Raw genomic sequence first — 13802 nt, 5'->3', positions numbered from 1 at the left:
TATATATATACCAAATTATATACACATAAATCTATACAGAGTAACCCATGCATAGTTCTGATGAAAATGTGTACACAGCGATGCTTTCTGGATTTTTACCTATATGTGGGTCATAGTAGCAGATTTAACATTTCTGAGAATGTCATTGTTCTTTCTCCTCCCACACTTAACAAGTTCTGGTAGAAGGCGATCCCTTTTGTAAAGACAGCCCCAGCCCTCTCTGGCTTGCACTCTCGCTCCCGCAGTGGCCTGTACTGAGTCACTATTGATGATGTCTGCTGTTTACACCATCCCCCCGTGTTCCCCTGCAAGTGTTTAAAGTGCTGTTCTACTCTCCCAGTAGGTCGGAGCTGGGGTTCATTTTCACAGAACCACCCCCACCATGACCATCCCTTTCCCATCTTTTTCTTCCGCCAATGGTGTGTCTAATCCCATCCACTCATTTCTAGCTTACTAACGTTCTCTTCAGTGGCATCCAGTCTGCTGTCTGATGAGACTTTAGCAGTTAAGTCTTCCTTTTTAAATTTTCATTAGATTCTTTTTTAAAAAAATTCCTTAATTTTAAACCTAACCAAGCCAAACCTCATCCAGGAACAGCGCTGCACGCCTCTGATCCTGGCCCCTGAGAGGCAGAAATCAGGGTGAGCTGGGAGACAGAGTCCCTGGCCAGCCAGAACACATGGTGAGACCCTGTCTCAAGTACATTCTAGGGAAAATTTATATAGAGTAACATGCATCTGAGACTATAATTCCTTGAATTTTGACAAATATTCACACACATGTAATTTCTGGCTAAATTAAGAAATATAACTGAGCAGTGGAGGTGCACACCTTTAATCCCAGCACTCAGGAGGCAGAGGCAGGTGGCTCTGAGTGAGGCTGGTCTGGTCTACAGAGTGAGTTCCTGGTCAGCAGGGCTACACAGAGAGACCCTGGAGAGAGAGAGAGAGAGAGAGAGAGAGAGAGAGAGAGAGAGAGAGAGAGAGAGAGAGAGAGAGCACATAATGACACATCACTAAAAATTTAATTTGTAGCCTGTTAGAAGTCTAGCATTGGCAAAGCACCAATTTATTCTAGTCTGTGTTGACATTGCATGATTATCAGCCCTCCTGCTGCTGCAGCCTTTCTGTGCAGTTCTACACGTCACGGTGGCCCAACTGTAAAACTATTTCATTTCTGCGTCATAACTGTAACTTTGCTACCGTAAATATCTGATATGCAGGATAATTGACATGTGACCCCTGTCATTTGCTCTCCAAGGGTGAGAAGCACTGCTTGTACTTGTGCAGCCTGAGCAGTGCACAGCACTGGGCAGCCAGTTCAGCCCCAGCATGGAGCTCTGCAAGGAGCAGTCCAACAGTGCTTGGGTTCCTGGAGCCCATCCGCCTGTGTGCTTTACCTTGGCTGTCTTCAGCATGGTCTTTCTTTAGTTTAATGAGAAAAACATTCCCCGGTTTACTATTTTTAATGCTTTTCTGTGGGGGGGGGGCAAAGAGTTTATACTTAGTGTTGTTTGGGGGATGGTAGGTTCCTTATGATGCAGATCTGTTGGAAACTATTTTTTTTCCAGATTTGGAACATCTGGAAAATTGATGTTTTGTCTATTTGTTTGGTTTTGGAATTTTGCTAGATGTAGAAACTAGGTTGACAGTTTCCGGTTTTCCTTCCATACTTCAACAGTGGGTATTCTAAAACTGAAGAATGGAGAACCTGGTTTTTCTTCCCCCATTCAGTGTTACGCTTCTTTTGGCCAGTAGGAGTTACTTGCAGATTAGTTGGCTTCCTCCAGTGCTGTCTTTTGGGTTTCCTGTAATAGGTCTAGAACAATTCTAGAGCACGATCTACTTCCGACTTCTCTTTTCCCAGCTTCGTGCAAACATTGCATTTTCCTCTTTTTACAGTTCCCCTTGCGTCTTTGTGGAAATTTATTCTGCACATGTGTGGCTCACAGGCACGGAAAACTCTAGGGAATACCTGGGAATCTTTCTGAAGCTGTTGCTGCTGTTTTTTCTTCTTCTTCTTCTTCTTCTTCTTCTTCTTCTTCTTCTTCTTCTTCTTCTTCTTCTTCTTCTTCTTCTTCTTCTTCTTCTTCTTCTTCCTCCTCCTCCTCCTCCTCCTCCTCCTCCTCCTCCTCCTCCTCTTTTCTTTCCAGGGCTCTGTCCTGCAAGCTCCACCAACCTGATACTCCCTAGACTCCTCTCTGTCAGTTGCCCTCAGCAAAATCTCCAGGCACTGTTCCAAGTCCCCCTTCCATGGCTCTGATATGAGTTTCTGCTTAGAGGTAAATTCTAGACAGGGAGGGAACTGTCATGGAAGTCCCAGGCCTGTACTGGCTGCTGCCCAATGTGTGGAAAGAACTGTTTTATATATTTTTGTTCAGTTGTTTACCGAAAAAGAGCTACCCTCGAGTTTGTCACACTGTGGTTGGCAGTGGGGGATGCTGACACTTTATGTCTCCTGTCACAATTGATGCAACAACACAGTTCTCTGCTCAAAAGGGATTTAGGGACAGTTTATTCTGGAGCCAAATATAGATGACCAGAGCCCAGGAACACGGCTCATGTTGCCCCAAATACCGTGTCCCAAAATGTTAGCAACAAAAGTTAGGAATCACAGTATTTTTTTAAAGACATCACTGGGAACATCAGGCTGGGCAGTGACACAAAGTGGGGAAATCTCTGCTATAGATTTTAGATTTTACCAGATGACATTCTTAACTTTTGGTTTGGTGGAAGCTAAGAGGTCTGTTTGTGCATTCCAATAAGAATTTTTCCTTGGTGGTCACAAGGATGTTAGGTCAAACGCAGAGCTAAAGATAACCAAAGGTAATGTGCCTGTAACATTCCAACTGTCCACAGCCATGGAAATTCTATTGCGTTAGCAAGCGTGTGGAGCTGTTCACACAGGTGAGGTTTTCTCATGGGGACTTCAGCTCACAGAGCCATCAGTTTTTCGAGACAGGGTTTCTCTGTAGCTTTGGTGCCTGTCCTGGAACTAGCTCTTGTAGACCAGGCTGGCCTCGAACTCCCAGAGATCCACCTGCCGCTGCCTCCAGAGTGCTGGGATTAAAGGCGTGCGCCACCACTGCCCGGCTTAGTCATGTCTTATTGATTGTGATGAATATGTGGTCTGACTTCCATCATCTACGTTAAGTCCTTGGGTCTCATATTTAATATTTCCTGATGAGCATTGGTAATGGCTAAATGTGGTCATAGGTGTTGCTGGTGCATCCAGCATCCAGCTGTGTCCCCTCAACTTTTGTTTTAGGGGGAGTGAATGGGGATACATGAGATCCATGTGGAAAATGAAGATGTTGAGGAGACACTGAAGACTGGCAAATGTAGTAATAGGTAGGGCACACAAAGTGCCAGAAGGAAGCGGCCGAGCCATGCCTGTGGTTACTAAAGCATTCACACACGAGTGAGAGGTAAGCAGAAAAGCCTGGGGTAACCCATGACTAAGAGTCTCCTGTGTGTGAACAAGCAAGGACAGAGCAAACAATGACTGCCATGCTAGAGGGGCAGGCTGGATTGGGTAGGGCTGGTGGGCACTTGGAATGACCCTTGCATTTACAGAGGGCAAGAAGATGATACCAAGAACATTCCAAGCTACGGTATGGCATGATCTGGCTTCTGTTTAGTCCCGTCTCCCTACCATCCCCAAACTTCTGATGATCAGATGGTTTGGCATGCACAGCTCCATGGTGGAATACAGTTTGCTGTTTGCTGTAATAATTCCACAATGGACTTAGACTATACTGTAAGTGGGTGTGTAGCCTGTTCCTCAGGTATAATCTTTACATCCCACCACTGCCTCTGCAGAGCTGGCATTAAAGGGGAGTGCCACCGGGTCCTGCCTTCAGCTGATCTCCTTCCTTCCTTCCTTCCTTCCTTCCTTCCTTCCTTCCTTCCTTCCTCCCTCCCTCCCTCCCTCCCTCCCTCCCTCCCTCCCTCCTTCCTTCTTTCTTCCTTCCTTCCTTTCTTTCTTTTTTAGTTTCGTACAGGCTCCCTGGTTGTTGGTTCATACTCTATGAGCTCCTATGAGCCTGGGTTAGTTGTTTCTGTGAGTTTTCTTGTGAAGTCCTTGACCCCTCTGGCTCCTACAATCCTTCCTCTGTCTCTTCTACTGTGTTCCCTGAGCTCTGCCCAATGGCTGTGGATCTCTGTATTTGTTTCCATCAGAGAACATCAGGTTCTCTTCTGATTGTGTGACAACAATTGGGATAGTCACCAATGTGATCAGAGGAGTTGGCCAGTTCAGGCTGCCTCTCCACTATTACTGGGAGTCTTATCCTTTTTTGTTTGTTTTGTTTTTCAAGACAGGGTTTCTCTGTGTAGCTTTGGAGCTTGTCCTGGAACTCGTTTTGTGGACCAGGCTGTCCTCACTCATAGGGATCTGCCTGCCTCCGCCTCCTGAGTGCTGGGATTAAAGGCGTGCACCATCACCACCGGGCCTAAACATAGGCTCTATTCTTTTTTCTGAAAGATGTATTTATTTTATGTACATTGGTGTTTTGCCTGCATGTATGTCTGTTTGAGGGTGCCAGATTTCCTAGAACTGGAGTTATAGACAGTTGTGAGTGCTGGGAATTGAACCCAGGTCCTCTGGAAGAACAACCCATTCACTTAACCGCTGAAGCATCTCTCCAGCCCCACTGGGAGTCTTAGCTGGGGTCTGTGTAGATTTGTGGAAGTTTCCTTTGCACCAGGTTTCTACCTGACCCCAAAATGGACCCTCTTTCCAGTCATGTCTTTTAATACTCTCCCTCTCTATCCACTCTACAACCCAAACCCCCAAGTTCCTGTCTCACCCACCCCCATTCCACTCAGGAGATTTCTTCTGTCTTTTCATGTGTCCCCTTTGGGCCCTTCTTGTTCCCTAGCCTCTCTGGGTCTGTGGATTGAAGCATGATTATCCTTTACTTTACATCTAATATCCACTTCTGACTGAGTATATACCCAAGTTTGTGGGATTCCTCTGGAGTTAGGGACAGAGACCAGCAGTAGCCCTGGTGCTGAGATGAGACTGCGCAGGCCACAGGAGGGTCACTAACAAGTTGTGAGTGGTGTGGTCTGAGTCTTAGAGGTAGAAGTCCGCTGGGACCTCCCAGCATCAGCAGGATTAGGTGGGAGCTAGGATGGAGTTGACCTGGGAAAGGGTCATGGGGTACAGAATGCAGGCAGCCCAATCACTCACCCAGTCCAGACAATTTTCTCAACCATCTATTTTACTGTAGCTTGTACACATCCTCTTCAGAGGCCTTCTGCTTTTCTCTTGCAGAGGTCAATTTTCATTGTGTACTGCGGAGTGAACCAACAAATGTTTCCTGAAATTTTTCTTTCAATAACAAATCTTTTCCCGAGGTATGCGCGTCTGCTGTTCTAAAAGACAATGCACTTTTACCTTGGGCTGTAGGGCTTTGTGTGACTTGTAAGACTTGTTTTCATTAGCATTCATATCTAATGAGGGAAGTTTATTTATAAACTGACTGGTATTTACCAAAAGAAAAGTATCTTCCTTTTGTATTCAAAGTCTTATAGTGGCTGATCTGCCCTAATCCATACTGTGCTAGGCATTTTTAGTATCTTTAGGGTTTTTTTTTTTTTAAATTATGGGACATATAATCATAAAAAAGCCATGCAGATTTTAATTGCAAAGTGAGCCATAGATTCATGCCCCTCCTAATAGAATCAGCTCAGAACTTTCTTCTGTTCCTTGGGTCTCTCCTACTGGGTAGGAGGAGGTCTTTATCACACTCCCTCCTCTCAACAGCTTCCTGCTGAGCTTTCCTTGGTCTTTGCATCTGGGTGTTTTGTCTGCATTATGTTTTGCCCGAATGTCTCTGAACTGGAATTACAGACAGTTCTGAGTCAGCATGTGTGTGCTGAGAATTAAACCTAGATCCTCCAAAGAGTCATAAATGATGAGCTATTGCTAATGTAGCAGCCTCTTGACTGAGTTTTTTAAAAGATAGGAACTTTTATATAAATATGAAAATGATCTTAAGTTTTTGTCAGTCACACTGCTTGGGATTCTGGGTTTTTAAAGGACAGGGAACGTGGATATAAGGAGTGTTGAGGCACCAGTTGATAGTCATTGAATTAAGTATCTTTCTCTTAAATCTTTTTAGGTTTTTAAAATGCCTAATTCTGATAAAACCTTTCTTATTATAATGTCTAGAAGATTGTATATAAATTAAAAATCCTTGTATAAATTAAACATGAAATTCAACAAATTAAAATTTAAGGTGTGTTATCTCATTTCTATAATGTATTTGTATATTGCTTTATCCTATTTATCTTTTTTCTTCCCATTCATATACACCTATAGCATTTCTACCAACTAGTAGAGGTTATTTATTAATATATGATTTACTTTGTGCAGAGGGAAGACTGTTTCAGCAAAATGTAATTATTTTAAGAGTTAAAAGAACTACCAAAGGATATAAATAAAATGCCAAATATCAGTGTCACCTTCGCTCATATATACACATTTTATAAACCACTGAACCCTCCTATGTATATAGAGAAATACAGATCTTTATTCCAAAACGTTGAATGGAAAGATATATCTATCTTCCTCTTTCTAAACCTGTCTGAGAGCTGGGAAGCTAAGTCTGTTTCCATGTGTGCTGCATTCTTTCTCAGAAGGAACACATAAGAGGCTTAGGTGAGAAAGCATCCCAGGTCAATCTCTCTGGTCTCGAGTGCCTATGAGTTACCGTGACTGCTGCCTAAAATACATCAGTTCTTATAGATGCTTTGCAGTACTTAGGGGATAGGGCCTGGAGTTCCTCTGGCACCCCACTGATCTCCCTGGAGGGACTTCTGGAAGAAAGGCACTGGTTTTCACCATGTGGAAAAGTGCAGCTTCTTGGCCATTTCCAAAGTCTGACAGAATCCTTTGCTCCCTAGGTCTCGGCATTTCTGCTTCTCTTTTACCCACTGAAGACCCAGTTCGTATCTTTGTCCGCATCCACGGCACAATGCTGCCTCTCTCTCTCTCCCTCCCCCTGTCCTTCCCTCCATTCCCCCCCCCCTCTTTCTCACAATTTTGTTTTCCAAGACAGGGTTTCTCTGTGTAGCCCTGGCTGTACTGGAACTCACTCTATAGTTGGGGCTGGTTTTGAACTCAGAGATCTGCCTTCTGTGTGCTGGGATTAAATGCATGTGTCACCACCCATGATGCTCTCTTAATATGAAACCTTAGAAGAAAAGTCTTCAGATGCACCCGGCATCAAAACCCTCCCCAAAGAAAGGGAACACAAAATCACGTTTTCTTTCCTTAACATAGAATAGGGAAATAGAACAGAATAAAATTATACTACCCAATAAATATGCTGCTTGTCATCATGATAGTCTCAAATAATAGGAACGTTTCTTTTCTTTTTGGTTATCTGGAAGGTCATTCCCCACCATTGCACTGTCTTATGTACATATGTTATGCTATTATAATCCATGGGGTAAACTTTTCAAGCTGACGGACATCCCTCTCTGCTCCCGTCTCTAAATTCTCACCCCGCAGCAGGTAGAGGAGAGGCCTGGATACAGACTTGGAGGCAAAGGCCATGCCTTAGGCTACGGAGAGCAGGGCATCTGCCACATGGATAGCAGGGTGGTTTCCAGCCTGCATTCCCACAGATTTGAAACAGACCAAAAGTCAAGGAAGGAGAGGCCAAGCGCGAGGGGCCCCTCCACTCCGTTTCGATCACACCAGCTGGGCTAAACAAACACCACAACAATAAAACACAGCAACCAACTTTGTTTATGTGTTCAATTCTACATAAAATTGTGTTTTAATGGAGGCTTCCATTGTACATATGTGAAAATCAGGATCACAGTGATAAAGGTGCTTGTTACGCAATCCTGGCGGGTCAGGACCCACATACGAGTTATACGGAGAGAAATGACTTATGAAAAGTTGTCACCTGACCTCTACACACATCCCAGTAAATGCATTTCTGCATTCACATACAAATGAACAGGCACACACAATAAAAAGAAACAAAATTGCAGTGGTGGCACACATCTTTAATCCCGGCACTTGAGAGGCAGAGGCAGGTAGCTCTCCGAATTTGAGGCCAACTTGGTCTACAGAGCAAGGTCCAGAACACCTAGGGCAACACAGAGCAACCCAATCTCAAAAAAACCAATAAAGAAACCATTGAAGAACATATGTATTATATGCACATTTGAAATACTATTTTCTATTAAAGGTCTTTCCTATTCAATATTATAATTCCATGGTATAGAAACTAATCCCCTCCTTCAAATATTATGTTGGCTGATTATCATTTGAAGACCCCAAATGATAGTCCAAGTTTAGGTGATTTATTTAGACTCTCAGTGTTTTTAGTCAAAGGATTGTAGATATGAATCTTGAAGTTTCCTAGACTGAAGCAGGATCTTCTAGCGGTTGTCACCCAGCCTGCCTCTCCACTCCACAGAACAGTGAGGTTGAACACGCCAAGTAGCTCCAGCTCAGCCCTGAATCAGGCCTGGATCTCACAAGAATTTTACACGCTAACTCTTTATTGCTGCTACTTTCTGGTTACAGTGATCACCACACAGATTTATCTTAGCCATTCTAAGACTTCAATAACCATACAGATTACTCAACTTTAGTAGTAAATTAGTTTCAGATAACATTAAAATTCACCTTATTAGGCGACAGTATCTAAAGATAATTTTAGATAGTTAACTTTATTTTATGTCTAGTTGAATAACGTGTATACACTATAATGTTTTCTGAAATTAGTGACTCCCTCCGTAAGACAAGGTTTCGCTTGAATCTTCACAGCAGATATTTTACAGCAACATTTTATTTTACAATACTTGGCTTCCGCTTGCTAAAAACATAGGTGGGTAACATTTCTTTTCAATTTCAGACATTTTAGTAACATATAATTCTGAGATTTCCAGAACAGAAAGTTCCATTTTTAATCCTACTACTACAAATTTAAGAATATGTCTTATCTTCTGCAATGCGAGCATTACAATTGTTATTTTTCTTCCATTAATAATGAATACTAAAATTAGAGTAGTCTAGTTTAGAGATGGTTTTTTCATTAGTAAAGTCTGCCCGGTCGATGCGAGAACTAGGGCTCCCAACCTTGCTCAGCCAGGCCTTCCTGCAAAACAGAAGCAAACAAAAATGAGCATGCACAGCACACACACTAGCAGACCCGTGAGAGCTAATAAGGGGATTCACATTTGTGATGCACATTTGCACATAATGTCACAATGAAGGGCGTTATCCTGCATACATAACGCTAATTAAAATAAATAAATTGCTTACTTTGTATATGCTGTTCTAAGAATACTACAAAATACAATATACAGTTACACATGGGTAAAGAAAAGGTATTAATTTAAGCAACTTATTTTATAGTAAGATCGTTATCCCTGCCCTAAAAGAAACACTTCAAGGCCATTATTACTTAGCTTTTTTAAGTTTCAAAATATTTTTACAAAGTGGTTATTAGTCAAAGCAATTAATTCACCATTCTTTTCATTACCAAGTATATAGTAAACCCATATGTACATGTGCGTGCGCACATACGTGTGTGCATTGTGTGTGTGTGTGTGTGTGTGTGTGTGTGTGCGCGCGCGTGTGTGCATGTGGAGGCTGGAGAACAACTGAGTATTGATCCTCAGGTGCCATACACTTTATTTTTCTTAAGACATGGTCTGTAAGAGGCCTGGAATTTCCCAGGTAGGCTCTGCTGGCCAGTGGGCCCAGTCTCTGCCTCTGCAGCCCTGGGGTTGCCGGCATGAACACCATGATCAGCATTTTCCTCACATGGGCTCTAGGGATGAAGCTCAAGTCCTCATGTCTGCAGGCAAGCACTTTACCAACTGAGACTTGCCCACCCCTATAAGAATGAGGCTGTTAGAGACAGTGATGGCCTGAGCCCAGCTGTTACAGAGAACGGTCCTTCACATTCCTGGAGGTGTTCCTTGCTGTGAAACCACCACTGTATGGTGAGGTGCAGCGGAATCTCACACTACATTAAAGCTTGGACTGAAAACTATTTTCTGGGCAAAACCGATTGTCTGAAAACGACTCTTAACCAGGGAAAAGAATGACTCAAGTTGGCTTTTACTTGTGACTTTTGCTAGGTGAGGTCAATTTTGCTTCCCCACCCCATAGGCTAGATCATCAATAGTTACAGATTTCGTTTCTTTTCTTCATCTAATTAAAATCTTAAAAGTGAAAATTTCACATCCTTAGTTACATCTCTCTTGCTGTGATTAAACATCATGGCCAAGGCAACTTATAAAAATGATCTATGAGCTCTTGGAAAAAACAAACTAGTCATAAAATTTCATATAAACGTATATTAGTTAAAAGGACAGTTACCGTATTCCCATACATTCCACATCTACATAATATCCACATACGTATAAATGTATGCATATATACATACCATCACCACATCGTCAAGTGGTATAGGTGACCAGTTCACTAAGTACTTAGGAGGCATATTCTAGGTGCTTGATTGCATACACAGCTACTTACAATGCAATTTGTTCTCTCAGGAGCTTACGTCTGTTGGGGAAGTTTGGAGAATAAAGGTGGCTATAAGGTAGCATGTGACATGCAAAGTGCGTTGTACAAAGGAGAGACGCACAGAGACATGCAGACTGGAATGCACTTGGGCAGATCACCGTGAGAGTACGAGCATTTCAACTGCATTCTTAAGAAAATGCTAGCAAATTTGCAGATTTTAGATAAGCATGATTGAAACAAAGAGCTGCTGGGGATGCTAAATATATAAAAATGGTTCAGGTTTTCAATAACTGAAAGAAAGAAAGTCTTCAATGGACAAGTCGTAAAATGGAAGATTTATTTGGAATATTCTTCTTGTACAGACTACTTTAAATTGATGTATGAGATGTTTATGCAATAGAAAAATGGGCAAAAACTATGATTGCTTAAAAAATAAATATAACTAATGCCAGTAAATATCTGAAAATGTTCACAGTTTTATGTTAAAAATTCAAATAAAGAATGAGATACTATTTAGCATGTGGGGGGGGTTAGAGGGAAATGTGGCTGAGTTGGGTCTCTCCTCCTACAACACTGGGGCTGGGGACTGAACTCAGGCCATTAAGATTGGCAGCAGGTACCTTTACCTGTCAGGCCATCTCGCCAGCCCTTATAACACTCTCAGTAATTTAAATTTTGTTTTACAGAATTTCATACATGAGAACGGAATGCGCATCATTTTTACTACTTCCTCTCCAATTTCCCCCATGCTCCCATCCTTCCCCCTCAAATTTATGACCTCTCTCTATTATAAATTTTAATAATTTTATAAATTAAAAAATTAAGCTTTATAAATTGCAATTTATAAATAGAACTGGTGAGTCCATTTAGTATTGCTTATATGTATAAGTGTTGAAGGTAGTCCACGTGGGTTTGAATAACCTTTCAGTGGCTTGTTCCTCTCTCACCTGCCTTTAGCTGCCCATTGCTCTTTATTTAGGGATGGGGCCTTGAGAGATTTCCCCTATCCACATTAGCATGTCAACTAGTGTTGACTGCGAAGGTCTTGTTTAGGTGGAAGTACTGTTGAGGTTTTATGGGTACAGCGCCCTGTTATATACAGAAGACACTGTCTCACAGCAAACAGACAATCCTGATCTTCTGGCCTTACAGACTTTCCACCCCTTCTTCCGAGATGTTCCCTGGGCCTGCAGTGTATGGGCCACATTGTGGATGTATCAGCTGGGGCTGGGTGTCTTCACACCTCCTATACCAACCAGACAAACTGTGCTGTGCAGAGAAGGTGTGTAGCCTTCACTTAGGAGACTGCACTATTGAGGCCCACAAAGAGGGTGATGACAATGCCCAGTCTTCCAGCAGCATCCCAGTACCTGGAGGGGAATGTAAGTGGCACTTTGCAGCCTCTATGTCCCACCTCCCAGCTCAGGGGGATGATGGAGGAGGAAGGACAAAGGGATGATAACAGATGGACAAGGCCCAGGGAAAATTGCATAAAGCAGGCATACTCATTAAGTTTAGTTTCTTCTTTAGATTTATCTGTTTGTGCATATGTCTGTGTGCTGTGAAGGTCAGAGCACAAGCCCTGGGAGCCAGTTCTTTCCTCTCACCACGTAGATCCTGGGACCCAAACTCCCGTTACCAGGCACGGCAAGCACCTGCACCAATAAGCCATCTTGCCAGCCTACTTTTTTTTTAAGGATTTATTTATTTATTATGTATACAGTGTTTGCACAAATGCCAGAAGAGGGCACTAGATTTCATTACAGATGGTGGTGAGCCACCATGTGGTTGCTGGGAATTGAACTCAGGACCTTTGGGAGAACAACCAGAGCTCTTTAACTTCTGAGCCATCTCTTCAAGCCCCACTAGCCCGCTCTTTAGAAAATAAAGAAGGTACATCTTTTCTTTCCAGAAAGGAATAATATATATTTGTTTGTAAGGAGACATTTACATGAAATAGCCTCCACATTCAGTTCACAGCAATGTGGGAGTTAAGCTAATTTTCTGCGCTCTAGCAGGTGCACAACAGAGCTATGGGAGGCCTTAAGATTACATTGCGCTTTCTTGGATGCTGGTCCTGCTAAACTGGCCAAAGCCAGCTAAGCCAGGGGTCAACATCTGGGCCAATAGTTTCTCAACAGCTACAACCCATATGAGGAGGAGATTAAAATATTTTTAACAGATATTTTTGTATGAGAATCCCACCTCCCCTCACCTAAAACGGACGTGTCTACCAGCTTGTCCCTGAGTTCTGCTTCTGTGTTGATTAGGATGAGCCAAATAACCGGTTTCCCTTTCCAGTCCGATTGTTGGTCTCTGAACACCTTTTCTCTTGGATCTATTATATTCTCCAGGAAAAACACACCCAATATTCCTGCCCACAGGGCATAGACCTGGACAGGCTGTCCTGGGAGTCTGAAGGTTATGGCTTTGAGCCAGCTAGTTTTATGCCAATTTGACACAAGTTAGTCATTTAGGGAAGAAAGAACCTCAGTAAAGAAAACACCCTCACCAGATGGGCCTGCAGGCGGGACTATGGTGTATTTTCTTGATTGACGTGAGAGTGCCCAGCCCACTGTGGGTGGTCCACCACTGGGTAAGAGGTCCTGGGTTATATAAAAAAGCAGACCGTGCAAAGCAGGAAAAGCAAGCCAGTACGCAGAACTCCTCCATGGCTTCCACTTCAGTTCCAGCCTCCAGGTTCCTGCTGTGACTCCCCTGAATGGTGGACTACAGGTTGTAAGATGAAATACACTCTTCCCACCCACGTTTGACCTTGGTCAGTGTCTTATCACAGCAACAGAAACCCTGACAGGCCGGGTGCACATTAGATCTTAAGTATCTCTTTGACAAAGATGTGCAAGTCTACCTCACTCATCCCAGTTCTCAAAGTTGCTGTAACTTTTTCTCCCTTTTTTAGACTTTATAGATGTTTAATCCTTCAAGAAAATCCTTTTTACTAGTAAGCGGAGTTTGTGTAGGGGTAAAAGTAAATGCACGTGTTCAAAATGTAACATCTTTAAAATATGGTTTTATCCTTTGTATTTACAACTTTAGGGTTGGCGAGATGGCTAAGTAGATAAAGGCATTTACTGTCAAGCCAGACAACCTGGTTCAATCCCTAGCATCCACGTTTGGAAAGGAGAAAAATGATGCCTGAAAATTGTCCTCTGTCCTCCACGTGTGTGCAGTGAACTGTGCCCCACAACACTCACTGGCCTCCCTGCCTCCCCTCTCCACAATTAAGATGTTTAAAAAGGGTGACTTTAGCTTCTGTAGAATTATGTAAA

General features: G+C 42.8%; 1 protein-coding gene across 3 annotated transcripts in view; it reads right to left on the bottom strand.

Annotated features, from left to right (window-relative positions):
* Positions 1–8015: 8015 nt before the first annotated feature.
* The window catches only part of Acyp2 (acylphosphatase 2), a 192474-nt gene continuing 186687 nt past the window's right edge, over positions 8016–13802 (bottom strand). For all 3 annotated transcript variants that reach the window (XM_050123891.1, XM_050123895.1, XM_050123894.1), the window contains one exon: positions 8016–9130. In XM_050123891.1, coding sequence (XP_049979848.1) covers positions 9016–9130 — 115 coding nt within the window. In that variant the 3' untranslated portion in view covers positions 8016–9015. The remainder of the gene's footprint in view (positions 9131–13802) is intronic.

Source organism: Alexandromys fortis, unplaced genomic scaffold (assembly GCF_014885135.2).
Source record: "Alexandromys fortis isolate MF-2015 unplaced genomic scaffold, M_Fortis_MF-2015_v1.1 scaffold_210, whole genome shotgun sequence".
Taxonomy (NCBI): Eukaryota; Metazoa; Chordata; class Mammalia; order Rodentia; family Cricetidae; genus Alexandromys; species Alexandromys fortis.
The sequence above is the reverse complement of the archived record's forward strand: the minus strand, read 5'-3'. Positions and strand labels throughout refer to the sequence as shown.